This window comes from Macaca mulatta, chromosome 12, assembly GCF_049350105.2.
Source record: "Macaca mulatta isolate MMU2019108-1 chromosome 12, T2T-MMU8v2.0, whole genome shotgun sequence".
Classification (NCBI taxonomy): domain Eukaryota; kingdom Metazoa; phylum Chordata; class Mammalia; order Primates; family Cercopithecidae; genus Macaca; species Macaca mulatta.
In genome coordinates, this window is record NC_133417.1 from 65,181,322 (window position 1) to 65,207,990 (window position 26,669).

A 26,669-nucleotide genomic window follows, 5' to 3' on the forward strand; every position below is an offset into this window, starting at 1 on the left:
CCTCCCTCTGGACATTCCACCAAGGACAAACTTTGGGGCAGCATGTATCACCTCCCTTCTCAGTGAAGTACAAGTCCTCCTCTGGTGTTAAAGTTCCCCCCCTCCCCACCCAGTATGGCATCAGTGAATACCAAGCAGGGCAGGCAGGCGAGCTAGTCCTGTCTTCAATGCTGGGGTGGGGCTGCCAAGCTCATCCTGAAGATTCATTCAAATGCCAAGCTCTGCCTGATGCCCCCCTTAACAAGCAATCACTCCTTACTCTGTAATTTCAATAGCACTTTCTATCTCCCACATTCTGATCTACATTATGTGTGAAACTCATTTTCTACACCTCCTTAAAGATGGAAAATGTCTCAGTGCAGTATCTATAGAAAAATCACTGGCATAATGCCTGATAAATATTTGTTAAATTACAAAAAAATGGGATTTACCATTCACTTCTCCCCAAAAGTGTCTTCTTATGTTTTAATCAGATTTTTACTCACAGCAAAATTATAATGCTCTTACACGCCCATTATTTTCTAAAGCAGTATTAGGACTTGTAAGACAGTGACCTCTAAAAAATTGTTTATTTTCATATATGCAAAAACCCTCTCAGGTGCCTAGCAAGTGACAAGTTGCATACCTTCTCTAAGCTGTGTAATCTTGGGGAGCTGCACATTAGACAGCTAACCAGGAGCTGAGTTTCATACGACCAGCTATGCTAAAAGGGATTATTTTGTTAGACATCAGGAAACACAGGTTCCTCCTCTATCCTCCTGCCTTTGAGTTTTTTATTTTATTGGCTATTCAAGTGGACATACGAAAAGGTGCTTTTTCTAATAAAATTTTGTTAAATCTATCATGGCCCAGTATCTTTTACGGTCCTGGAGAAATTAGTATTTTGTAGTTTGTGGTGCTGATGAAGAAACAAGGGTGCTGGTGAGGTAAAGAGAAAGTTAATAAAGTAGCATTCAGGGCACACTTGGAGAGGCAGAAAGCACAGTGGTTCAGAGGATGAGCTCTGGAGTCAGACTGTCCATTCATAAGTTCTGGCTCCACCATTATCGGCTATATTATCCTAGGCAGTAAGAAAAAGAAATATCTTTCAGGTTCATTTTGTTCTTCCTTCATGTTATTATGAAGCAGCAAGAAGGCCCTCACCTGACACCAACATCATGCTCTTAGACTTTCCATTCTCCAGAACTATAGACAAATTAACTTCTTTACTTTATAAATTACCTAATCTGTGGTATTCTATTATAGCAGCAGATAAGAGACTAAGACAGAAAATTAGAGATGATAATATTGCTCATAAAACTGTTCTAAGTGTTAAATAATAAAATACTTGGCATAGTCACTGGGAGACAGCAAGCATTAGACAATTTTGGCTGCTAGCATTACTTAGATGTTTACACATTACACAGGATTTTTTTTCATATGCATTTATTATGAACTAAAGATGAAGGGAAAGGTTATAAATTTCTGAGATTCAACAGTAACCCAATAAGGAAATTCTACATAAAACCAAGCACAACTGCCAAATAAAGATTTTAGAGGCTTTTATTTCTGATGACAGTACCTTCACCTTCATATAATGGTTAAATATCCCCAAGCTGCTGCTACAGAAATCCAAGGCTCATATAAAGGAACAAAGAAAGGACATAAATACTCTCTTCAATCACCGAGAAGGAAAGCATGATTTTTATAAAAATTCTTATTGTTATGATAATTATTTTCAGTGCCAGCTCCCCAATTAACTTCTGCTAAGGCTGTTATTAAAATGGGTTTGCCAACAGCTTGTGCAGTATTTGGGCATTAGAAAAGAGAATGGCTCTTTATCATGCCTAGGAGTAACAAAACGATACCCTAAAGAAAAAGGTCAACTGACAATAAGGAGGATTGGCTAAATTTCTAAATATCCATGCTTACTGGCAGATTTTATACTGAGGATAAATTAGAAAATAGACATAACTGAGATTTTCTGTCAAAATATCAAATGAATGTATAAAGTAGGTACTTGGTAATAATTAATATTTGAAGTTTCAACAATTCATGATGACATTAAAATTCCCTGACGTGCAGTTATGCTTAATATTGCTACGGCATGCATTTGAATTGTGGATACTCTCAGCAGAGGACAGCAGATCGTGAAGCCAGTGAAGAAGCATAACCCATTACCTAAGGTCCATATTTCAATAAGGTTTTGTTCTAATCGTGTACACAGCAATTTTCAAGAAGGGATTAAACACTGTCTTAATTTTTGAAAACGAACTGAGTGATAGTTCTAATGATAAAATTGAAGAAAGTATACACAGAGGTGTAAGTGAGATGGTTCTCTATTGGGGAGCAGGTATTTATTTCGTGGGATCTTCTTTTTTGTGATGTTAAAATTATTTCTGTGAAATCTGGGGATTTCCAAAAGTCTTCAAACTATATACCTTGGTATGTCAAAGAAGTATTATACATAAAGTATTTCTTAAAGTACCAAAATTTTTCTAAACCAAGAAAAGAAATGATGCAACTAACATGAACAAGAAAATGATTCTACATTTCGCTTACCCAAGAGATGAATGGCAAGAAGATTCAGTTACTTACACAACTGCTCTTAAGCTCTCAACTCTGCTTTTGTGTCCATTTATGGGGCGGGTGGGAGATCGCAAAGGTTCTGTGTTTTGCTCAGTCTCAAATGCATCATGTGTTAAACTCTTTGACATGGAACCTTACTAGAATACTGTCCATGATGAGAGAATTAAGTTACAATTAGTGACTCAATATTTTTACTTAGCAGATTGGCATTCCTTTTTACAACGATGAGACAAATTCTGTAAACTGCACGTCATATAGATCACACTTTTCAGCAATATGCTCAAGTTCCTTGGTCTAAGCCCTCACTGTGTTATTTATTACGTGTCATCCTATTATGCCAGCAATAATAGAAGCAAGCCAAGTTCCGGAAAATACTGTTATTAATATTTTATGTATGGAGAATATTCTAGATCAATGATGAAAGAACTTGAGAGGATAAAAATGAGTTGTTTTATGGGACAAAAACATTTGGAAATCAAAAAAATCCTGTGATTTGTAAAATCAAATTTGTAAATGGGCACAAGAAGCTATATAATAGTATTAGACACAAAAATGGAAGGCATTTTCTATAATTAACTGAAGAAAACTCATCATCTTAACCCAATTTTCACTTTTTGGGAAAATTAAAACATTTTTTACCAGTCAATAAAGATTAGGTTTTTTGTTTTTTTTTTTTTAAATTTTTAAAGGACACACTTAATGAGAGAAGAACTATTTGCCCACAACTCCATGTTTTTGTTTACTTTTATTTTTCTTTCCTTGTCCCTCAAAGAAATGTAAGAAATAAAAAATCACTAGATATAGATTTCAGTAGCTTTGTAAAATACCATTTTAAAAAAGACAGAACATTCAAACAACTACAATACAATATAACACAGCTCAATATGCCCAGATCTCAATTACCTGAGATGTAGTAGCTACCAAAGAAAAAATCATCTGTGGGTGTTTTATTGTAATGCCTGTGAGTTAAATACACCATAACCATTATCATCATCACCAGCAGTAGGACAGTTCTTCAATTTTCTTGGAAGACAACACATAAAGGGCAAATTATATCTTAAAGAGAAGCTATTCCCTTATATTAGCCTCTAATTTAACCCTACATGAGGGTTTCTAAGGCTCAGAGGTGTTGCTATAGAATGATGTGAATGCAGGCAATGAAACGTTTGGTCTATGTCTGTCACATCTGCATAGCTATCTGAATACTCCTGTGTAGAATACATGTGAAGCATGTGTGTGTCTTTCTTTCTAAAATAAATGTAATAACTAAGGGTATGTTCAGGCATTTTGGACTGAGTCACTTGACCTTGGGTCCCCTGACTCAAAATTCTCTCTTCAATTTTAAAGAACTGAGTCCCTCTTGGGTGGAATGATTTTCCTATCTCATTACAGGATCATTCTTTTGTATTAAAAATAAAGGCTCTTCTATTTCATGTAATTTCTACACATTCCAAAAGATTTCCTATTTACATAGGGATTTCAAAACACTGGGTCTGTTGGGCCCATTGCTCCCTTCAGAGTAAATGTTGAAGGTAACTTTGTAATAGGGTAAAAGCTGATCAAGCATCAAAAAACTATTCAATTTATTAGAATGCCTTCACTTTCAAATTTTACCCTAAAGGTAGCCTAATCATTTTGTAATAAAAGAGATGATCGTTTAATTTCAGGGTGGAGAGAAAACATCTTTTAGCAGATGGATTGCTTAAGAAATCTCAGTGTTACAGAGATCAATGGAGATGTACAAATAATGAATATAACCATTTCAAGTTGTCCTTTTCCTGTTAGTTGCCCTAATTTCTTACGACAGTAAGAATAATTTAAAATATTCTTTTAAATCCCAGCTACTCGGGAGGCTGAGGCAGGAGAATTGCTCGAACCTGGGAGGCAGAGGTTGCAGTGAGCTGATTGCACCACTGCACTCCAGCCCAGGGAACAAAGTGAGACTCCATCTCAAAAAATTAATCTAAATCAGCATTCAACAAATTAGCTAGTGGTTTCAGAAAAGCAAGTGGTTCAATGGGCCCTATTTGTGGTAACGCAAACAAAAGCATGGTCAAATCTGGGGAACACAGGGAGACTCTGGAGTTTCGTGACTAAGAGAGAACCACTAAAAGTCGGTGCCTTTCATGTGCGCTCTCTCTGTTAATGCAACTAGAGGCTTCCCTCTCACCTATGAGAGTCCTCGCCTTCTCCAATCCACCCTTTCTGCTTGTGTCAAAATTAGCATCCGAGAGAGACAGAAAGAAAGGAGAGAAATTCATTATGCTACTCTTCCACTCCAACAGCTTTTTGTCTGTAACTAAAGAATAAACTCCAAACTAAAATGTTGGCGTTAACTGTCTCAGTCAAGATGGTAACGGTATGCCCCCAACCTATACCTACCGCCTCACATTCCTTTACACCCACTGACAACCCGTCACGGGAACCCTGGGTAACTAACAACTGCCGAGTGCCAGCTCTGCACCAAGAAGCCCTCTCTGTACCTTTTTAAACATCCAAGGGTTCTCACATCTGCTGGGCACTTCTTGATGCCCGGAGGATACTATTGCTTTCACCCTTCATGAAATTTTCCTTGTCCTTTAAGGCTGAGATGTCATCTCCTTCCTGAAAGCCACCCCAATTCCTTCACATCAAGGTTAGCCTTCTGGCTTCTCCCAGTCCACCACATTGGTGATAATACTATCCTGTCTCTCTGCTGACCTGTCTTGCTTTACTGTTTCACCTTTTAAGATCTGTGCTGTGTTCAAAAACACAAGGAAAACTTACAGAGAAAACAAAACAAAGGGATAGAAAATAAGTATGTATTGAATATTACAAAAGGGGAAACCAATTACATTTCAAAAATATTTCCTTTTAAATAGTAACAGGCTATCACATCATAAGCTAGATTTAATTTCATGTTTCTATTAAAATCATATGTTTTACTGCACTTGGAAACAAATTAGAAATTTACTGAATCAAGAATTGGTTTAGGAATGAGGGAAGGGCTGTCTGTAGAAGACGGAAAGAGTAGAGATACCTCATTTTGTTTTAATATCAAGTCACTGGTTTTTCCATTAAAATAAGTTACTGTTACACTGAGTTACCTAGAACTCGTCATATGATGTCAATACCATAGCAACCTTTAAGCTACCCAGCCTGGGCCAACAGAGACTCTCAGACATTTACTCCACTACAAATCAGGGAGAGCCATTACCAAATCTTGCACACTTATGCTATTTGTAAATCTTTAAAAAAGGCTGGACACAATGAGTATTTCACACGCCACGGTAATTATTATGATGAGCAATAATCAGGTGTGGGTAGCATGTGGCTGAAACAATTCTTCTGCAAACACAAGAATATCTCAGAGACACTGCAGGTTTGGTTCCAGACCACTGCCATAAAGCGAGTATTGCAATAAAACAAGTCAAACAAATTTTGTTTCCCAAGCATAAGTAAAAGTTATATTTACACTATATTGTAGTTTATTATGTAATAACATTATATATAAAAAAGCCCAGTGTGCATACCGTAATTTAAAAAATGCTGTATTAGCCAGGCACAGTGGTGCACACCTGTAACTCCAGCTACTCAGAAGGCTGAGGCAGAATCACTTGAGCCCAGGAGTTCAAGGCTGCACTGCACTACAGTCATGCTTGAGAATAAATAGCCACTGCACTCCAATCTCTTAAAAAATATTTTATTATAAAAAAGTATTAACCATCCGAACTTTCAGCCTAAGTTGTAATCTTTTCGTTGGCTGAGGATTTTGCCTTGATTCTAATGGCTGCTGACTGATCAGGGTGGTGGCAGCTGAAGGCTGGGGTGGCTGTGGCAAACAACAGTGAAGATTGCTGCATCAATGGACTCTTCCTTTCATGAAAGATTTATCTATAGCATGCAATGCTGTTTCATAGCATTGAAGAGAGAAGGCTCACTTCTCTCAGCCTTCACAGGGTTGAAGAAGTAGGGTCTTGCTCTGGATAATGTTTTGGCTTAAGGGAATGTTGTAGCTGGTTTGATCTTTTATTCAGATCACTCAAATATTCTCCACATCAGCAATAAGGATGTTTTGCTTTCTTATTCATTTGTTCACTGGAGTGGCACTTTGAATTTCCTTCAACTTTTCCTTTGCGGGCTGTTTGGTGCAAGAGACCTAGCTTTTGGTCTATCTCGGCTTTCAGCATGGCTTTCTAACCAAGCTTAATTTTCATTTTAAAAGCTTTTAATTTAAAGTGAGAGATGGGAGATTCTTCCTTTCACTTGAACACTTAGAGGCCACTGCAGGGCTATTATTTGGCCTAATTTCAATATTATATCTCAGAGAAAATGGAGGAGAGGGAGACAGAAGGGGAATGACCCGTCAGTGGAGCAGGCAGAACACACACAACATTTATTAAGTCCTATATGGGAATGGTTTGTGGTGCCCCAAAACAATTAACATTAAAGATCACTAATCACAGATCACCACAACAGACATAATAATGATGAAAAAGTTTGAAATATTGTGAAAATTACCAAAATGTGATGCAGAGACATAAAGTGAGCATATGCTATTGGAAAAATGCCAATAGACTTGCCCAATGCAGGGCTGTTACAAACCTTCAATTTGTCTATTTTTTTAAAGCAATATCTGTAAAGCACAGTAAAACGAGGTATGCCTGTACCCCTCCCACCCCCCGCAAAAAAAAAAAAAGCCTCAAGGAAGAGGAGGTTGGAGGTTATGTTAGCATAAGCTACTTCCCTGGCTTTCTTAGCTTTCAAAATCAAAATCTGGTGGAGTTTCTTCCTCCTTTGTTTTAAATGTAGAATTCAATATAAATTAAGTTTATTCTAGCAGTTAGAATTTCAAGGATGGAAGAAACAAGGGATACTAATATTTGTTCAGAGACAACTGTGATCTAGGCTCTGGACCAGCTCTTTTACTTACATTATTTGATTTAATGCTTATCACAATTTTTGATAATAGCATTATTTGACCTATTTTACAGTCTGTTGACTGGGAATTCAGTATTTGCCTAGCACTTTTAGGTAACTCTGGGATACCAAACCTAGCAATCCTGACTACAATGCCTTTGTAGTCAGGGTGACAAATCTGTATAAGATAATACATTGTTAGCATCATATACTGTCACAGACATGTGGCTAAGTAATGTAACAGGCACTTGGAGAACAGAACTATATGGAAATAAGATGCTGATTATGAGCTGGCAACACGTAAAAATTAAGAAATAAAGAGGAGAGTTACTGGTATGGTCCAAGCATAAAGGAGGCAGAGAGAGTTTGGACTTGGCCTTGCTGAATAGAGAAGGCGAGGGGAGGCACAAGAGGGGAGGTAGCAGAGGAGCAAATTGTTCTCCTGTCACACTGTAGGGAGGGAGGAGTCACCTGGTTCTTCTGGCAGGGAGAAGAAGGAAGAAGGGCCAAAGAAGAATCCACAAAACTTAGTGACTAAGGGACAAAGAGAAGGAGCTGCTGACTCCTAAAGCTCTCCTAAAGCTTCATGTTTAAAAAAGTAAATGTGGAAAAGAGACAGTGTTGAGAGAGAGGATATTTTGAATTTGAGGTTGAATATGGGTAAAAATAAAATATTCAAATGGAAAATGTACAGGAAAGTAAAAAGAGTAGAGAATACCCCTATCAGAGGATGGGACTATGGAGGAGGCAGCCAAGAAAACAAACCTGAAGAGCAGAGAGTTGAGGAGGAGAGGGATGAGAGTGAAAAAAAGCTAGGGATATTTAAGATGCTAGTGCAGTTTCAGTTGAAAGTCTGAAGGCAAAATAAAAATGGCTAAGATGTCAACAAAATGGACACAACATGAGCCCTCAATTCATCTATCTAAAAAGTCTGCCTAAGAAGTCTCAATGAGAGAAATATTGCATTGGCAAATATTTAGGTGACAAATACACCACACAGATAAGCACGGTCAAGCACAGTGTTTGTTTGGCTTGATTTCAGAGAAGGAAGAGAATTAAGCCAAGGGGCAGTAGATGAATCCTTTCGGCCACCTGGGTTGTTCCATTTCCTGAACTTGCTGGTTAACTGAACTGGTATCTTGTTTGTGAATAGATAACCTCTTAGAAATAGCGAGTAAACTTGCTGCAGCATAAAAGCAGTCAAGGTTCCAAGATTTTTCGTATGTGTTTCACAATTTAGAAGTTAATAGAGCTGGTTGACATCTTTCATTAAAAGCTTCTAGGAAATTTATCTCTTTTCAATCCAGATTACCTGACACCACCGTCACCACCCTGTATCAGGAACTTAGGCTGGTTGGCTTCCTGTCTGAGCCCCTACCCAACATGCTTTCTCTTCTTAGCCATAGTGATCTACACTTTGCAGGGTCATGACTCCCTCTTTTGAGTCTGGGTGGGGCTGCCTTTCCTTGTCATCTCAGTATCACAACATCTGCTTTTCCACTGTAACCGCCTCTAACATTACAGCATCTCTATGTTCTACTTCAAACACAGTTTTTAAAAAATAGTTTTTGTTTTCCTCTCTAGTTTTTAAAATCTTCATGTCATACATGCCTTTGGACTTCATGCACCATTTGTATGGAATTGGGCCACCGTGATAAACATTCCTGCTTGTCCCCATCTTTCTGTTAAATAATCCTCTAAAATATCCAAGCCCCCTGGAGAGCCAAATCATTTGTTTCCATCATTTCCCCTCCTAATTCAGCCTCATCAGGTCAATTTGTAATTACAGTGCTAAGTTTTTAGTTCTAAGTATTTCTTTTCTTTGTTAGAGGTATAGATTTATATCTTTTTTTTCTGAGACGTTTCTGATACCTACTTTTCTAAAAATCTCTAATTATGTCCAGTGGTTTTTTAAGCTCTAGGATGAGTCACTTTCTCATAAGGTTCTTGTCACTTCTATGTCACCAACTAGCTCTTCTTTATTGGAAACAATTAAGTCCAGAACAGGAATGCTCTTTTGTGCTTTCTCTACATTCCAAGACACGAAACTCTCAGCAAGTCAAATTTGGTATTTACTAGATTTTCTGTATTACATGGAATGAAGTTCCCAGCAAATTATGAGACAGAGTCCTCTGTTATTGTTATGTTTTGCCTCTGTATGATACATATCAAGAAGACTATTATCAGACTTCAGTATGAAACCTGGGATTGTACAAGAGCCTTCCTTTGCAAGTGATGGGAGACAGTGAGGGTTGCAAAGCATTATTGCTGCTATTGATAAAAGGAAGGAGGGTAATGTTTACATACGTTAAGAAAATCCATACATGTCAAAGAGAACAACAAGAAAGAAATGAATATTCTAGGAAAAATGATAAAATGTTCTTCTGCCATTTTGGAATATGATTCGGTTCAAAAAAAAATTACTGACTCAATTTTTCAGGTACATATTTACTGTATATAAAACACGGCGTTACTCCAGTATTTTAGGGTTAACTGTCTCCTTAACATCAAAACTCACCCTACATAATTCAACAATAGCTGAAGAACAATTTGTTTTTTGAATACCTCTCCTCTTCTCTTACACCTCATGAATTTGAGAGTTAGCTTCATTCTTCTGTTTCTTACAGTCATATTTTTCATTCCTTAGACTTTATGGCGCTCTATCTACCTGTAATTACGCTGCAAAAACATAAGACAACACCACTGAAAGGCCAGCAGCAGAGGAGATAGCAAAAGGCCTATTTGTGGTCTTGAACAGCTGCAATAGGGCAGGGCGTGCCTGGCAGGGTTCCCTCTGCCTCCAGCCAGCAATGACAAACCCCAAGAGCTGGGCTTGCTTTCACAGCAGTCTCTAATGCAGGGCATTATTTCACTGCCCCAAAAGTCAAGGACTGGAGTCAAAGTCCACAAGGGCTGATCAAAAAGGGGGACATGAGAAAAGCACAGGGAGAGTGCTGGGAGGGATGGCCTTCTAGAAAGCTCTCCAGATCCTGAAAAGCTACCACCTACTGTCCCACCCCTCCCCTTTCAGAACAAAACACAGCAAAACAACCATCACCCCTTCCCCACCCATGGAAGGCCAGATGTTACTTTTAGTTCCAGTTTGGAAATAACTGACCAAGTTAGCTTTGAAATTTTTTTTTCTTAAAAAAAGTAAGAAGTAATGAATCTGGATTTTAACCAGGAAAAGAGAAATGAGATGTTATCAATCAGGTGTTTTGAAATTCAGGTAATAGGAAACATTCTCTAGCAAAAGTCTCCTACTGCAATTATGCAAAATTCTCTTTTTAAGGGACCATTATTGTCTTGGGATAAATAAAAAGTACTGTTATATGTGTAGGCTTTTATAGCTCAATGCAATTTGATGCTTTCAGTCCTTACACAATGATCTTTGCACTATACAGTGCTTCTGGCTCCTTGTTTTAAAATTAGTGCTTTCTTACTTAGTAAGTTAATGTAATTGCAGCAAAGAAGCACATTATATTCTATTCATTGACAGCATTAGCATATAATGCAAATTTACTTTGGAACTTTATGCACATGCACACATTTCTTCATAACACTCTGAAAGGGTAGAATTGAGTTCTTATTCCCAAAGTGATGAGGGCGAACAATTCAGACTACAAAACTATGGATGCTAATGGAGGCAGACTAATATGGTCCCGGCTGGAATTAAGAGCTTACATTCAGTATGATGTTAGATGGTTAACAACCTTTCTGACAAGCAATGACAGCTAAAGTTCCTCTCATAGGCTAGACCGGCCCTCAGAGGTGCATCCACAAAAAATGAGGACTCCTGAAAAATATCTAGCCAAAAAAAATTTTTTTTAATTCACATTTTACTTCTCATATGCCCATAAAGTCAAATTCTATTGAGAAAATGCTCCAGTTCATTTTGATATGTAGCCAGTCTGATGATATTAATATTGACTGAAAAAGTATTTAAGAAGTTAAAACTTGAAACCCATTTTTTATTGTTGCGATACTGAGAGTCCACAGGTATTTCTTATAAACGTCTCTTACAATGCAGTATAGATCACCCTATAATATGATCAAGAAGATACTTAGCAGCTAAAATAATACGAACAACTACTACTTACGGTTGACAGAGCTTCACCAGGTCCTGGTCGGTGGTGTTGGGAGGCAGTCCTCGGATATAGAGGTTCGTTTTGCTGAGCTGATCCCATCCTGAGTTGCTACTGCTGCTACTGTTGTTATTACTGCTGGTGGTGCTGGGACTGGGAGGGGCCATGGGGTGGGCTGGGACCAGAGACTGCTGGAAAACAAAGATCAGGAGCCTTAGTATGCTAGCATTAGGAGACTGACACCATTCAGAGGCTGTCATTCAGCGGCTGTATGATCTCCCAAATAAAATGAAGTTACCAAGATTTAAATATAGATTACCTTAAGCTACTTTGAGGTATAAATTTTAATTTACCCTTTTAAAAGGTCTGTTCACGCTACTTTAAAAAAGGCCTCTTCTTCAACATAAAATTGATAACAGGGTTTACTCAGTAAAAGTTCTCTATGAGCACCTTAAATGTGACTAAATTTATGTAAGATTAATTTATTCACGCATTTTTCGGGAACACATCTACTGAGACTCAAAATTAATGTGCATGAAGTTAGATGATACCATCTTAATATACAGTAATTTAGAAATCACTAGACTTTGAAAAGGTTTTCAAATTCTGAAGAACGTTTGATTGAAAGTTGCTTATAATTTTATTAGGATGACTCTTCAAAAAAAAAAATTACTCCTCAAGTATAAGAAAGAGTTTAATCCAGATCTTCCAATAAGGACAATCTCACCTAGTTCTAAGACAGGCACACGACTTACATTGAGACATCTGGGTAAGATTCCCAGGCAGGCTGCCTTTCGCTCTGGCTAACCTTGTGAAATTTAACCCCTGTGAGAACAGTGTCCAAGCTGGAAACCTTCCCAGCTTGCAGCACCCACCACAATTCTTGTAAAGCCTGCAACCAAAGGACTCAGTGTGGTTTTACAGTCAGCAGCCACCTAAGAAGAATGTCTGAAATTGTACTCACACCAGATAATTCTCTGTGCACCGACAGAAAGAACCAACAGTTCTCTGACCCAGTGCCACACACATGACTTTGAGGAAGTTAAACGGCTCAGCTCAAGATGAAAGGGCACACAACCCCAAGTGTCCTCACAGCAAATGCGTGGCAATTTCACACCAGGACAGGGATGCTTTCTCACCTCACATTTTCTAAATAATAAATATACTGTACTAACTCAAAGACATCACTCATGAACAGTCTGAACATCCAAAATTAAATAGTCATTAGACAGTTAAAAGGTTCAAATCTCATGGCTTAGTTTTTACCAGCACAATCAAGAAAAGTCAGGCATGTCTACAGAAGACAAATCAAATCCCACAGTGGAAGGTTGGAGAAGCAGATCCCTTGCAATAAGCATACCCTCATTTACCTCATCAGCAACCTCCGTTGCCCACTTTAGATTCCTAGTTTTGTACCCAGCTTCTGCCATGGTCATCCTAATTCCATAATATCCCAACACACGGGGATCTCATTAATTTATTTTTATTTTTTTGAGACGGACTCTCGCTCTGTCACCCAGGCTGGAGTGCAGCGGTGCGATCTTGGCTCACCGGAACCGCCTCCTGGGTTCCAGCGATTCTCTTGCCTCAGCCTCCCAAGTAGCTGGGATTATAGACACACAGCACCATGCCTGGCTAATTTTTGTATTTTTAGTAGAGACGGGGTTTCACCATGTTGACCTGGCTGGTCTTGAACTCCAGACCTCAGGTGATCCGCTCGCCTTGGTTTCCCAAAGTGCTGGGATTACAGGCATGAATCATCATGCCTGGCCCCATTAATTTAGATATGTTAACTATTTCTTCTGATCTTGTATCTTCCAGATCCTTCCTTCCACTGCCCAGGTTCTTGCTAAGATATCATCTGAGTCCAAACACCACTTTACTTTCCTTATTTCTTTTAGAAAGAGAGCAGCAAAGGGTCAATAATAGTCAATGCAGAAATGCTATTCACTGAAGGCTGAACTTGAACTGGGAACATCAGTACTGCTTAATCCCAAAATAAAAGCAGCCTGAGATCACGTCCTACCAAATCTATTTGATTCACGCCCTTAACGAGCAGCTGAACTCATATCCTTTCCCCAAACCTCTGGTTTTTCTCTAGGGGCTAACTACTTTCTAGATATAAAACTAAGACCAAACTCTGACACTTGCTCTGCCACAAGTGGCACCTCAGAGAACTGGCCATGCCCCACAAAGCCTGTGCTCCTTCTCTGAAGCCACTGAGTTGGTACCTGCCATCCAGCCCTACTCTATTTTTCACATCAGTGAGAACAGAGGTGCTGGAAAGTAGCCCACACGCCTGCCTTCTGTCCCAAGCCTTTGATTGACACAGATAACTTGTAGCTATTAAAACTAGGCAGGACTGAATTTTCCCTTAAACCTCCCTTGATTAGTGTCTCAGAAACCATCCCTGACACAAGCAACACTGTTTCCACAGTAGGACCCAGTATGTTTAATGCAGTCATTGAGCGATGAAAAGCCGTCATCTGGGATGAGACTTGGAGAAGTCAGGAAGAAGCTGTGGATCAGGCCCGCCCCTACCTCTTAGTGGGATTACATCAACACGAAGTAAATGAACCATCGGGCATTTTAAAGACTGCATTCCAAGGCTGCATTCACTCGAACCTTTGATTTTGCCAGAAGTGGAAAGGGAGTGGCGGGCATGCACCTGTATAATTAAAGAAACATTTGGATGTATGACTTATTTGGAGATTATTTAGACACGAAAGTAGTAGGTTTTTTTATTTATGTATTCATTTTTTGGCAGAAATACAACTATGATTTACATGTCTGAATTTACATAGCTGTTTTAATATAATTTGATGGGCATCCCTATTTACTGCAGTAGTTATTTTCCCACTGTGGGAAGCAGATACAGCCTGTGCCTCCCTGCTTCCCCTGTTAAGTTTGCCCTGTGAGGGAATGAAATCTCCCAGCATCTGATCCCAGGCAGAAGAAGAGGGTTCCTAAATGTACCCAATGAGGACTACTAGCCTCTGGTGAATCCTATACAGAACAAAGTTCAAATTCAAATTTTATTTCCAAATCAATTCTTTCTTGGGGCTAACTGAAGACAGAGAAAGAAAACTGAAAGAGAGAAGCATTGAATTATTCCAGGTTGTCAATTTTTAATTTTCTAGTGCAGAAATTTTTAAACCAAAGACTACGTTTTTAGAAGTCACTGAAACTGGGCTGGGCGCGGTCGCTCACGCCTGTAAACTCAGCACTTTGGGACGCCAAGGCAGGTGGATCACGGGGCCAGGAGTTTGAGACCAGCCCGGCCAACACGGTGAAACCCCATCTCTACTACAGATACAGACTCTGCTGAGTACTTTACATACATTACCGTACTTAATTCAATCAGACTGGCAGGTAGGTAATTGTTCTCTCATTGTGTAGATTAGGAAACCGAGTCTCAAGAAAGGTTAGGAATGTGCCAAGGCCACACATTTAGAAGGTGGCAGGGCTAGAATTTGAACGCAGATCTGCTAGAAAACAAAGCCAGAGCAGAGCCTTCAAACAGTACTCTACGTGGGACCCCAAAACACTTTCTATATCCTGAATGCTCTATTTGTATTCTTCCATTTTCTGTGCCCATAATTTTTGCTAATTACCAAATTCAAGCTTCTCTGAAATGTGATATTTAATACCATTGGCAGATATGTTTTTTAAGAAAGTAAAAGGTGTCTTTAAGTTGACTTAATGAACACACAGTCTCATAGTGTTAAAAAAACAAAGATTAGCTCTTAAAAAAGCGGTTTTAAAAATTCTACTTTATAAAAATCTTTTCATTAAAGAATAAATTCTACAAACAACTTTTGAAAGCTTCAGCATATTACTGCTAAACATTAGAGTCAACATTTCAGGATGACATGACTTAAAACAGTGAAAAATTAAACCTTCATTCATAGATTAAAATACAAATACTGACAAGTCGTTCACTACAGCTTCAGAACTCTGATAAATTTAAAGCAATTACACTTTGTCATCAGATTATGTGTCTTGGCAGCACAAATGATAAACAAATAAATTTTTAAAAAGCTTACAAAGGGATAAAAAGGGACAATATTTTACCCAGTTCCATTTTCATCACTGGTAGTCCTTTTACATTTTGCTTCTCAAAACCCGGAAGATGCCTTGGAACTTGAAAAGACCCTCTATGGATGAAGCTTGCAACTATTTACACACATTCAATCTAATTAGGGGACCTGGTGGCTGGATAAGCATGCTAAGTGCCCACCAATCCCAAAAGAGCCTAGTGGTCTCTCAGCCTTCTCTAGCCTAATTTTTCCTGTTATCAGGTCAGGTAAACAAACTACATTCTTGTATCTCCAAGGGCAAAGAAAACAAGCTAATTCCATTTTCTTGATAATATTTATATGGGCTTAATTTGCATACCAAAATGGATAGAAAACAAAGTCACTCGTGAATAAATGGGGTGGTTATAGTAGCAGACCCTCAGCCTTTCCTGCACGAGTGGTTTGGCACCATCAGTAAGAGCGTTCATCAGCACTCAGAGAGAACTTCCTGTATGGACAGCACTCAGAGAGCATGTCCTGTGTGGGCAGCACTCAAGGAGGACTTCCTCTATGGATAGCAATCTGGGAGCACTTCCTGCATGGACAACACTGATGCCTCCGTCCAGCCAGAAGTCCCACTGGGCCTCCTATACTAAAAGGATCAACAATAGGCACAGGGCAACTATACACAGGGTAATACTATTTCCTGCTCTATCATATCACCCCCTACAGAGAAGAGAGAAATAGTCTCTCCTCTATAAATACAAATCTAAAGGTCATTTACAAAATTAATGACATGCGAACTAAAATATATTAGTAATCATGTACATTGTTGTAGATTTCCATGCAGCAAAGATAATTTTGAAACAAAAACTTGTCATTTAAAATTCTATTGTCTCATTTCCTTCCTATTACTAATAGGCTAAAGAACAGTGCTCTGACCAATCTTATAGCTGAAGCTGTCCTCCTCTTCCCACCCCCACCTTACTTAGCCACTTCTCTAAGAATTCTAGTACATTCTGAAGGGAAAGGAAAGCTAGGACCTGCCCTTTAATTTTCTTCAAGTGCTTTTTAAAGTTTTCATCCTTATAGTTCAAGAAGGTTATCATTCCTACCCCTATTGCCCCGACACCCACCACCACCACCACCACGACCACCACCACCATCCCAAACAGCAGGTTGGTTTAATACATCAACTATTTCCTTCTTCTAGAAGCAACATAATCACTACAGTTGCTCCTGAAAGCAGACAGAAGTTTACAGAACATTATCATTTTTACAGGGAAACAGTATAAGATCACGCCTGAAATGAACTGAGTACTACGTGAAGACACTGTCTGCTACACTCATTTCCATACACCGGTTCCTCTCCGTATGCTTTCAAGATGTAAAAGGAATTTAACAATTTAAATAAATTATCAAACAGGAATGAGGGGGACACCGACATGGGCCAAGTATCACCACAGTCAGAATATTTTCTTTGTTTGTTTTTGGCCATATGAGTGACTGAGAGAGGGCTGGGAATGGCGGCTGGAAGGAGAAGTTCTGGCACAGGGAACTGGAAAAACAAAACTAAACGTGGGAGGTGAACTAGAGAGAGGTGAGAAACTGGCCAGGAATCAGTTGTTCCTGTGGATATGTCAGGGAAGGAATGCCTGAGACCAGGATGTGAAAAAACACATAGCAACTAAATTAATGAAGAACAGTAATGCCCCTTTACACAGCCATTGTGCCTCCCTTATACACACCATGGAGTTAGGGAAATAATCCCATTTGATAACAAGGATATCAAAGCTTAAAATCACACAGCTAATTAGTTAGTGAAACTGGTTCTCATATCTTCACTGTTCCTTGTTTGGAAAAAAACTTTGCAGCTTCTCAAGACTGTGAAACTGAGCAATAGAGTATTATTATTTTTTTTTTTGGTTGGATTAAGCCTGTCAAAGGAGATGGACCCATGTTACCTTCACTATTGCAATAAAACATAAAAATAAAAATTTCCAATAGGCTTCATAATTAATTCTCCAAGATACCCATCAAAGTTGATCCTTGCATGTAAAACTGCAATCTCCACATAGAAATCTCTTCACCTAAGTTCATGAATAAAGCATCATTTTCTTATGCTTCAGATAAAAGAATTAAAGTTAAGACTTGCATTGTTGAATACAACATGACTGACTGAGATTTCCTTCCAGATCCCATCAAGACACTAGATTCCTTATCATTCAAGTATCTTTTAAGGGCTGGTTCTGTGCTCCTGCATGCTAATCAGCCCAATTGTTGTAATTAGCCCAATTGTTGTATTTCCTCCAAAAGTTCTTCTAAGAACTCCAGTGACTCGCCAAGTTGCCCACTGAGAACTCTGGGCCAGGAAACACACAAGAGTTCCTGTGCAATTTGTTCCTTCTAGTTTTTCTAACAGCATTTATAAGGGGTACAGGTGTGTGAATATGAAGATACCAGACTGAAGACATTTTAAATTAATCACCAGAAAACTAGAGGACCAAAAGAGAAAGTAAGGGGCCTAAGGCAAGGTTTCAAAATTTCCTTACCAGAGAATGCATTCATCAGAAAGGAAAAGCTTTTAACAGTGGGTTCCTAGCCTTAGCTACCCTTAATTGCATTGCTTATAATGGTGTAGTACAGTATGGTTTCTAAAAATAGAGTCCAAGTAAGGGAAGATCAAGGAGGAGGGAGGATGAAAAGGCAGGGGACAAAAAGGTTGAGGAAGGCTTCACAGAGGGGGTGGATGGCTGAGTGAGCTGAATATTAATGACATGTCATTAAGAATAAAAGGGGTGGTGGCTCATGTCTGTAATCCCAGCACTTTGGGAGGCCAAGACGGGAGGATCACTTGAGCCCAAGGGGTTGAGTCCAACCTGAATAACATAGCAGGACCCCGACTCTACAAAAAAAATTTGGTGGTGCACACCTGTAGTCCCAGCTACTGAAGAGGCTGAGACAAGAGGATCACTTGAGTCCAGGTCAAGGCTGCAGGGAGCTGTGATTGTGCCACTGCACTCCAGCCTCGGTAATAGAGAGAGACTTTGTCTCAAAAAAAGGAAAAAAAACAAAACAAAACAAACAAAAAATAATAAAAGGAATGGCAAATCTGAAAGAAAGGTGGGTAGAGTAAGGAGAGGAGTGACCAACAAAGACATAGACTGGAAGGATCATTCTTCACAAAAGCCAGAGAATTACCCAACCTGGTTGCTTCAGAGGAAGTACCCCAAGGTGATGTTGAGGTGGGAGTGCGGTGGTACTAAAAAGGTAGTAGGAAGAATCTGAAAAGCAAGGTGGAATGTGGACATGATGTCACAGGTTACCAGAGTCTCACATGTAGAAAAGAATTTAAACACAGTAAATGAAGAGGATGGCTTCTGGAGAATGCAAAACTAGAAAAACTCTTCCCTTCCTTCTATGAAAATAATTTTTATAGTAATAATTAAAAAAAAAATTGGCCGGGCGTGGTGGCTCACGCCTGTAATCCCAGCACTTTGGGAGGCCAGGGCAGGTGGATCACCTGAGGTCAGGAGTTCGAGACCAGCCTGACCAATATGGTGAAACCATGTCTCTACTAAAAATGCAAAAATTAGCCAGGTGTGGTGGTGGGGGAGGCTAAGGCAGGAAAATCATCTGAACCCAGGAGGCAGAGGTTGCAGTGAGCTGAGATTGCACCATTGCACTCCAGCCTGGGCAACAAGAGTGAAACTCCATCTCAGGGGGAAGAAAAAAACTGAACGGAAAAGTTAGAATATCTAGATTCATGTTCTGCGTTGGCCAGGAGCAGGAATGAGTATTATCGCTGGAAGGCTCAGGTCTTCACATGTGAAATAAGCATGTTAGACTGGATGATTTCTAAGCTTCCCTGCAGCTTCAAAATTCTCTAAAATTCTGGATAGTGCTGGACAGTGCCATCTCCAGCTAAGACATGTCAAGACAGACCCAGTCAGGTCCTTTAGTACTCTCGTCTGTCTGCCAAATAGAGAAATGGAGCAAGAGTTTCTTAAACTGGCAGACTCCAAGGCCAACTTCTGTGACATTGTGCAACTTAAGACCAACAGACATCACACTGCAGCACCATTTTCCTACACCCCTTAGGCCAGCATGGATTCCTGACTTAGTCATAAGTGATTCTAAGAAAATATTCTAAATATGTAAGCTATCCTAAAACAACAACTGAAGCCTAAAGGAACAAATGTAAAACAAAAAACAATCTTAAAGAGCTCCCGAAACCAGAGTATCCTTAAGGTAGAAACAATATTACAGCTGAAATAACCATAATAACTTAAGATCTATTGAGACTGCATGTTACTTAGTAGCCTGCCATCTTTGTGTTTCAACGTGTAATTCGTATAAAGAGTTATATTTCACATTCTATTCAATCTCTTCTATATAAAAGGACTCTGTAACAGCTCCAAAACCACTTTAAAAGAAAATTCAAAACAATAAATAAATTACAGCCCAAACAAACAGCAATTAGAACACAGTAAACACAAAATCCCACCCAACTTCAGGTGCAAAATTCATTATTCTTCTGAATTCTGAAAGCAGGTGTACAGTGTTTTCCTCCTTCTTCAATTTCCAGATCCATGCCAGTTTTCTTCCTCAACACAGAGCCTTGGGAAGGGGACAAGAGCCAACTATTCCTTTACTTTTTACTCAAAATAAATGGGAAAAAAAATAAAAATAAAAAAGAAAGAAAACTTCCTAGGGGAAGTGAAACATTACTTTTATCATGACAGTTCAGAATACCTCTGCAATGCATTTCCTGCCTCACCCCAGTAGAGTTAGGATTCCAGGGCTGACAACTTCCTCCCAGCTGTTTTTTAAAGTCTATCTACAGTACAGTCTGTATCTTACTATTTCTTGTAAGTAATGAATTATCGCTGAGATTGTAAAGTCCTCAGGGTGCAAAAATACCCATTCTAAAACATACTTTCTCCACATTAAACAAACTTACTGAAAGTATTATAAAGTGATTAAATATTAAGTTAGAAAACTTATATGAGTAAGCTTACAAAAAAATATTCCCACAAAAACCAACTTATTTATTTATTCTTAGATCCAGAGGGACATGTGAATGACCTTGCAGTACTATGGGTTTCACAATTTAGCCCCCAGAGAAAAAAATATTATCTGTACTTACAGGAAACTGAACAAGTATTTGCAATCTCCACATAGTAATAACTTAAAAACATAAAATCTTATCTGACAATGTTGTAATTTTGTTTATAAACATCACTGAGAAAACTTTTTGAATATAACTCAACAATTAATGTCTACTTTTGTTTCTTTTTCATGGTAAAATCTAGTAGCTTACATCTGATATGAATAATTAGAGAAAGTGAGTGATACTAGAACAGTTCTTCAATTATATATCAGTCTATATGTTTCTTTTTTTTTATTTTTTAATTTTTAAAATTTTTTTAAAAGACAGAGTCTCGCTCTGCCTCACGGGCTGGAATGCAATAGTGCAATCATGGTTGACCACACCCTCGAACTCCTGGGCTCAAGTGATCCTCCTGCCGCAGCCTCCCACATAGCTGGGACAATAGAAGCATGCCATCGCATCTGGCTAATCAAAACAAAAACAAAAACAAAAACTTTCTTTGTAGACACTGGATCTCACTTTATCGCCTGTGTTGCCCAGGCTGCTCTTGAATCCAGCTTCAAGAGATCCTTCTGCCTCAGCCTCTCAAAGGGCTGAGATTACAGGCATGAGCCTGGTCAATCTGTGTATTTCTGTGTCACGTTTGTGTGTGTGAACAGTCATGTTTGTGTGTGTGAATAAAGACAGAGGGGAACGGATGGCTGTCTCTAAGCTATACTGCCTGAGACTGGGGCTTGCTGGGTTTTTAAACATTTTCGTCCAACATCCACCTCAGAAATTAACTTTTTGCCTGACCTCTCCATCCTGTATACATAAATAGGCACAGACATATAAAACTGAAACGTAAGTTTTGTGAAACAACATTTTCCTTTACCAAATGCAATGTACCCTAACGTTATCTTTTCCAGTATATTTCGGTAAAAGAAATAAATGCTGGCTGTAACCCACTGAACTGACACTTCCCACTAATATTGCCACCTACAGGTTAAAAAACAGTGGTCGGCAGCGTTTCTCAAACTGATGTGCACATGAAGTGCCTGCACTGTTAAAATGCAGATTTCGACTCAGCCATTTGGGGTGCGGTCAAGTTTCTGCATTTCTAACACAAGCTTCCGGATTTTGCCCTTGCACAAGGCAGGACTCCTGGTCTGTGTGGATGAATTTGGGAAGCGCCCCCTTCCAGCTTTAAGGAGAAGCAAGCTGCCTCTATTCACAAAATGAGATAAAAACCTTTGTTCCACTGATTTCAAACCCATTATCTGCTCAGAGTAACAAAATGGTAGAGCTGGGAGGGGTAGGAGGGATCATAAGAGCCAATAATTATCCACTGGAAGTATAAGGAAATTTTGGGAGATGGCAGGATGGGAAGTAGAGGTGGGGGCATACTTGAATTTTTAGCAAAGGGAGCTTGGCTTTGAAAATGCTGAGAAACACTGATGTAATGCAACCCCTCACTTTGCAGGAAACCCGAGGCCAGGAGAAGTCAAACCACATATCCAAGGCCATACAGCTAATCAGAGGGAGAACGGGGCTTCCAGTCCCCACACTGCTGTCATAAAGCACCAGTCCTTGTTTGTTACCAGAATTGCAGCAAAGATGATGGTACAGGCCAAATTTTCTTAATGAGTTTTTAAAAACTGAGTAAAATTGATATGCTGGACCTGTTAAGACAGCAGAGAAAAATTATTTTGTGCAGCCTTTTCTATACCTCAGATGATTTTATCCACTGTCAACTTCTAGATCACTTACTTAGATGCCCAGGTCTATGCTAGACATCTAGTTGCTTGCTTTAAAAAAAAAAAAAAAAAAGGAAACACACCTATGAAATTGATAATTTAAATCTCCCAAAAAATGCTTGTGAATGCCACTCATTTCTATTTTTGTATTTACTTATATTAAGAATTTTTGAGTAGCATACATGATCATTATTTGTACCATCTACAAGAAGATACAAAAATCAAACAGGTTAATTAAAGCAGTTTGGAGACTGGATGCAGTGGCTCACGCCTGTAATCCCAACACTTTGGGAGGCCAAGGTAGGTGGATCACTTCAGCCCAGGAATTCCAGATCAGCCTGGGCAGCATAGCAAAATCCTGTTTATACAAAAAAAGAAAAAAAAATTAGCTGGGTGTGGTGGTTCACACCTGTGTGTGAAGCTGACTTCCCCCGTAGTTGGGGACGATCACTTGAGCCAGGAGGTCAAGGATGCAGTCAGCCGAGATCATGCCACTGTTCTGCTCTTCAGCCTGGGCACCAAAGTAAGACTCTATCTCAAAAAAAAAAAAAAAAAAAAAGAAAGAAAGAAAGAAAAAAAAAGCACTTTGATGCTTTTTAGTCATAAGAGTACACTCAGAGTCAACTACCAATTTAACCAGCTTGAATTAGGAACCCTTAAAGAATCACTAGAATTGTCTACCCATGGTCAAGTCTCCCGATATATGTCACAAATTCATACAGTTAAAACAAGTGACTTCAAACTCTGTTTCTTTAAAATAAAATGGAGAGATTTGTAAGATTGTTTCTTTTGTGAACTCCCCAGTGTTTGCTTTTTTCCTAAAGCTTCACAAAGCATATACTCAAATAAATTCTCTAAAACAAACTGGTTTTCCTTCAGAACTCAAACAGTTAATGTGGGCCGGATGTGGTGGCTCACGCCTGTAATCTCAGCACTTTGGGAGGCAGAGATGGGTAGACTGCTTGAGATCAGGAGTTTGAGATCAGTGTGGGCAACATGGCGAAACCCTATCTCTACAAAAACACAAAAATTAGCTAGACATGGTGGTGTATGCCTGTAGTGGTGTATGCCCCCAGCCTGGGGGGCAATAGAGGAAGACCCTGTCTTTAAAAAAAATAAATAAATAAAAAATAAAGTTAACGTGAACCTTGCTCCCAGCAGCCCACCATTATACTCTGAAGGGCTGTTTCTAATTTGACCTAAGCATTTTCCCATTTTTACAGGGACAAGGTTTCTTTCAGGTGAAATTTCTATTTAATGATACTGTATATTTGGATTGAGTACTGCTAACAACAGCCCTGAGACTTTCCTGTCTTTTATGGAGTCAGCCCATGCACTATTGTCTAATCATTTTAGTGGCGATGGTATCAACCTTCGAATACGTAGGTGCCCTGGGAGCTAACCAAACCAAATGCTGGCAAGCCTCATTCCTCTCTTCATCTCTTCTGAAGCAGATAAATTGAAGTAGAACGTCATTCTGTGGTAAGCAGGATCTGGGAAATACTTTCAGTATTTACAGAAACCAGATGCAACATTTTTTCTTTTCGTTTTAAAATTATTTCACAATATTCTATTTGGAGTAGGAAGTTATTGCTCAACAAGAAAAAAAGTGAAGATATTAGTCTTTCTCTACACCTTTTTATTTTTCTGTTTCTAAAGTTAATCATAAAGCATCATTTCATCTCTTTTACCAAAATGTGCACATTGCTAGTTATTGAAAATGTCAAAGGGAGTTTTTTTTTCCCAAAGAACCTTGAACAACATAAAGTTCTGGCTTCTAGAACAGAGACCCAGGACCTCTGTGTATTTGGGGGCTGAGTGTGGAGATCAGTGGGCAACACGGGATTCAGTTCCGACACTTGAGTTTTCTGATCCTTCTCTTCTTTCATGATATTTAGTTTCATTATAAATCTTTCATCTTTGCTGTGCATGATCAAACATGCAATCTTTCATTGTCCATTTTTACCCCAGATTAAACTAATTAGTGACGAGTACCCAAAATGAATTTTGTAAATCTCAGCCCTTCTAAATGTACAAAATAAGAAAATGACACCATCTCTCCTCACTCACCACAGAGAAACACATTTATAAAGAAAATGATGCCTAAGTGGAAACTGGCTTCAGGAGCCTCACACTCAATGACCAGTGACGGGGAGCAGCTCTCTGCTCACCCCCACCTAAGCCAAAGCTGCCAGTGGGCTTTCCAGAACAGGAAAGGGAAAAACAGACTGGAGCCCAAACATGGAGAAACACTATGGTGGACCCCTTCCCAGAGCATAGGGCAGACAGGAACAGCATTCTAGGTGTGGCCTGCAGCTACACCAGGACCTCAAAGTGAAGTAAACAGAAAAAAGCAGCAGCATGGGAACTTCAGAGCACCCCATACAATATCAAATCATTTTGCTAAAAAAGAAAAAATGCAGGAAGAGGATACACAAATGGTTTTAAAATTTCTATTTATTTAAAAAGACAACTTCACATATTCCTAAAATTCAAGTCTTTGGATCTAACAGTTTAAATCTTACAGAAGAGCAAAAAGAATGCATTAAGAGAAATGGTGGGGTTTTTTTGTTGTTGTTGTTTTGTTTTTGGTGAAGATTGGAACCAAGCATGATAACTTCTAGTATGGAAAACAATTTAGGAAGAATAGACAAGCTTCCTTTTCTCCACTGCGGCCAGGAAGCTGGGGAAGTCCACCCACACCCTCGTGGCAGGGAACGGCGGCAGTCACTCTGCTCTTCCCCGCAACCCAGTAGTTGCTCCAGTTACATAAAAATTGCTCAAATTAAAACATCATCCTACCTTTAGAAGAACTTCCATCACAAAGCAAACTAAATGAAGATAAAAATCTGAAGGACAGTTTAATCCTGCCTGGATATGTTTTTTTAATTAATATATAAATTGTAAATATTGCAGTGAGAACTTACCCATAAAATCCTGGAGAGGTTATCTCACTCTGTTCTCCCCAGGAATACATGTAGAAACTTGCTCTGCCTTATAGACTCTAACTTCATCTCTGTTCTCCCTAACTGCAAAATTCAATCTTCCCTACAATAATAGCTCATATGCAAATCCTGGATAGCAGTTATCCTAGAAATAGATAAAACACTGGGAACAATGTTTTTCCCTTAATAGGTGGATAGGTTTAGCTCTCTTTTTACACATTTTTAGTTGAATCTATATTTCATCTTTTTGTTACTATCAAAATAACCTAGGCAGTCCTTAAAAATAGTTTAACAAGCAAAAACTAAAGAGGAATAACCCAAAGCATGACAATTTCTGGAAAATATTTTTTCCCCAGAGAAGTAAGTGTTACACATAATACTAATTGCTAACATTATTGAGCATTTACTCTGTTTTTGCCATCAGGCTAAATGCATTCTTTCATTCAGTTTACAGATAAGAGAACAGAAAAGTTAAGGGCTTTCCCCCAAGGTCACCGAGGAGGTAGCAGTCAGGTTGTGAAAGATCAGTCGACAACCTCTTCAGGAGCTGAGTGGAAGAGAAAATGGGAGTGAAGGAAGCATATGCCATTGAGTTTCACCATACTGGGGGCTTTGTTTGATAGACAACTACTCTGAGGCTTTTAGAAAAACCGACCTTTGCTACGAATGGTATATCTATGTCTTGGTTACTAAACATCTTCCAATAAAACATAACCAAAAGGTTTGGCTCAAGAAACTGGTTGCAAAACAGTACAACTGAGTGACACATCCTTCCTTCCTTCCTCTAATACCAACAGCACAGCATTACTGTGAAGGATTATTGCTAGAAAACATTCAGGAAACCTGCTTTCCTTTAGATCTCAATATATATGATATTTCAACTCAACAAAAGGTCAGTACTTTCTAACATGGTGTTTCTACATTTGAATTAAAGAACAAATCTCTCCCACCAGCCTGTCAAGCCCTGGAGGACAAGGGACCAGGCCCTGCCTAGTAATCCCACCCTATGTCTCAGAACCTGGACTAACGGCTTTATGTGTTTGGTGAAGGACCGTAGATTAACATGATGTTAGAAACCGTGAGGCTGCTTTAGTGATTAAAATGTTGTATGTTGAACACCTCCAGGGTATAAGGAGGTGGGTGAAGTTAGCAAGAGCTAGATGGTGGTGGAACCTAAGTATCTTAGAAAGTAGTCTGACATCTGGGGAGAAATGCGTTCTCATTTATCATTTTCCTCATTGAAACAGAATCTTTCACTTGAAATTTATTCTCTCTCCAGACTAAAGCATCTCCAGAACAGTTTC

At 39.0% G+C, this 26,669-nt stretch overlaps 1 protein-coding gene across 27 annotated transcripts in view; it reads right to left on the reverse strand.

Moving 5' to 3' along the window:
• The window catches only part of RBMS1 (RNA binding motif single stranded interacting protein 1), a 217,295-nt gene that overhangs the window by 83,931 nt on the left and 106,695 nt on the right, over window positions 1-26,669 (reverse strand). For 11 of the 27 annotated variants that reach the window (XM_028830760.2, XM_028830761.2, XM_028830756.2 and 8 more), the window contains exon 2: window positions 11,568-11,743. In XM_028830760.2, coding sequence (XP_028686593.1) covers window positions 11,568-11,743 — 176 coding nt within the window. Of the gene's footprint in view, window positions 1-11,567; window positions 11,744-14,093; window positions 14,221-26,669 lie in introns of all 27 variants that reach the window. The other 16 variants (XM_077957112.1, XM_077957114.1, XM_077957113.1 and 13 more) reach the window with 3 other exon arrangements.